The sequence below is a fragment of the Condylura cristata genome, unplaced genomic scaffold (assembly GCF_000260355.1).
Source record: "Condylura cristata isolate star-nosed mole 26May11 unplaced genomic scaffold, ConCri1.0 scaffold00027, whole genome shotgun sequence".
Classification (NCBI taxonomy): domain Eukaryota; kingdom Metazoa; phylum Chordata; class Mammalia; order Eulipotyphla; family Talpidae; genus Condylura; species Condylura cristata.
Genome location: NW_004567128.1, coordinates 12,130,085 through 12,132,630, shown reverse-complemented (window position 1 = coordinate 12,132,630; position 2,546 = coordinate 12,130,085). Strand labels below are relative to the sequence as shown.

The 2,546-nt window shown below is 52.3% G+C and overlaps 1 protein-coding gene across 1 annotated transcript; it reads right to left on the bottom strand.

Moving 5' to 3' along the window:
• Positions 1-284: 284 nt before the first annotated feature.
• LOC101632820 (melanoma-associated antigen B18-like) lies at positions 285-1,322 on the bottom strand. Its single transcript, XM_004690090.1, has one exon. It carries the CDS (start codon positions 1,320-1,322, stop codon positions 285-287), a length of 1,038 nt encoding a protein of 345 aa, XP_004690147.1.
• Positions 1,323-2,546: the final 1,224 nt, after the last annotated feature.

Genomic DNA, 2,546 nt, shown 5'->3' with positions numbered 1-2,546 from the left:
ACATGGAACAGGAACACAGAGAACAGTGTGTTCTCTCCAGGCCCGCCTAGGCCAGCCACTCTCTAGAATGTCGACTGCCCATTTCTTCCACAAAGAAAACAATCTGCATCAGACTTCAACTCTTGAAGTAAAACCTAAAAAAAGAAAGATGTAAAATGCCAAGTTACCAATATACAACAGGAATCTAGAGGTGACAGACAGCTCCTCCATCCCCATCCTGGTCCTCCACGGTTAGAAGACTGACTCACCGTGTCAAGGCAAGAGGGCAGGATCAGCGTCAGCTCTTACTTCCCGTGGGAGGAACTGCCGGTCAGGGTCCTGGTTCGCGCGCTGGCTACCGCAGCAGTGCGAGCTCTGGCGGCAGCTCGGGCTTGGGCTCGCTCCTCCTCGTCTCGCAAAGCCTCTTCGTACCAGGCGGGGAAGGCACTGGGCACGGTGTCGTGGACCTTGGCTAAGAACTCAAGGACCTTCATCTTGCTGGTTTCCACATGGGCTCTTGTACCCCACAGGAACTCGTGGCGCGGAGGGTCACTGTGGGCCACCTGGCGATACTCCAGGTACTTGAGCTGCACCAAATCGTGAGTGATGACCTTCCTGGGGTCCCCATAGATGAAGTGCTTCCTGTCGGAATACACACCCATCATGTTGAGCACTTCCCAGACCTCTTCCTCTGTCGCGCAGTTGCCTTTCATAAAGATCACGCCCAGCACGATCATCAAGAGACCGGTCTTCGGCATGTACCCGTCGTCATGCATGATTCCATCGGTGGTGAGATCTAGTTTGCTGACGAGGGCATAGCAGTGCCTGATGGGATCCACTTCCTTCAGGTCGACACCAAAGGCCAGCTCCATGTGCTCAGAGGCTCTCTTGAGAATCTCGTTGAAATGACTCTTGTACTTTTTGATAACAAACTTCAGCATGTCTGCCTTCGTAATTGGCTCTTTCTTTTGATACTTCTGCAGCAGGAACTGCACCAGTAAAACCACCTTCTTGTTGAGAGGATCTCTGCGCATGACCTCAGCGCTCCTGGAGGACCTGGGGTTCGCCTCCTCCTGGCTTTTGGCACCTTCATCTGGATTGGCCGGTGAAACTTCGGCAGCATCAGTATTGGTGGTAGCGGAGCTTCCCTGAGCTTCCTTAGGAGCTCTGGGTGTCGCAGCAGCAGGCAATTCCTGAGGTTTGGCCTCAGAGTGAGGACAAGCAGAGGAGATGGGTTCTCTTTCTGCTTCAGTAGCCTGAGCACCCTCCATTTCCTGGGTAACCCCCCGGGCCTGGCGGCGTTTCTCGCGGGCCCTGAGCTTACTCTTCTGCCCTCGTGGCATGCTGACAAGTTTCAGGAGTGCAAGTAATTAGGCTGATGAAGACTTCACCCTAGAAGAAGGAGCAAGATTTGGTGAGATTCTACCCCAGCTCCAAGGAAAGCTGCCGCCATTGGTTCTCTTAAAGGAGCCCCTAAGATGCGAGGCGGGTGAGACACAGAGATCACCCATTGTTCTGCTGAGGCTAGTCACCTCTGTTTTAACTCAGATACGAAAACTGATCCCCTGCCAATCTCCGGACCACTGACTTGGCTTCCGTCCCACCGATTCCCCAGTAGGGGGCTTTAGTCCACAGAGCCACCACGGAGTCGCTGGGAGTGGTGATGGGAGAGGGGCAAGCCACGGTTGTGGGGGTGGGAGGCACCTGTTCTGGGCGGGGCCTGTCTCCACTTTTAAGAAAATGTACTCATTTCCACACCTGTCAGTCCTGTAGTGATGTAGGCCACACCTCTCAGCCCAGTCTCCTGAGTCACAGCAGCTGGGGCGGAAGTCGGGGCGAGCACTTCCGGCCACGGGCACTTGGCGTCTCTACTTAATCGCCGGGTGGGGCCTGCTCACCTCTCCCACAGTTCTGAGTTTGGAGCAATTGGGAAAAACTCACAGAGCGCTTCATTCCTGGCTTTAGGCAGGGCCTGCCAGTCTCCCTCTGTGAGTCAAGTCAGCTGGCCTCAGACAAGGCGCTCATTTCGCTCAGAAGCCCCAGTTGAAGTAAAGGAGCTTAGCAACCATGCGTGGGACACCCGCAAACCTCCCCTCCCAAGCAAAGCTGACAGTAGCTGGACTTCTTGTGACCTCTTTTAGAGTGGCTTCTCCTCTCAGTTCTCAGTGTCTCTCACCTGGACGTCCTGTAGGGGCTGAGCCACCTCTGTTCTGGTGACCCGAGGCCAAACCCATCAGGTAAGGCAAACATTCGGAAGTTATGTAAGCAAAACCGGCACCTTAAAATACTTTGCTCGCCACACATAAACATATAAGGTTGCTTTTTGAGACTTGTTTTACTTCCGTCCAAATTCTTAAAGATTTTACAAGTGTCGGGACATACTCGTTCTTTTTGTAGATAAATGTTGGACATTGCTACTGTTTTTAATGATATGTTTTCCCTGCTCCTATTTTGTGTGACTAGACTCCTAATTTTGCTATTGTTATTCAGTTTCTTGAGATGCCTTATGTATTTGAAAATTTGGCAGTCAGTTTCTTAGGCGTTTTAAGAGACTTCTATGATCTCTT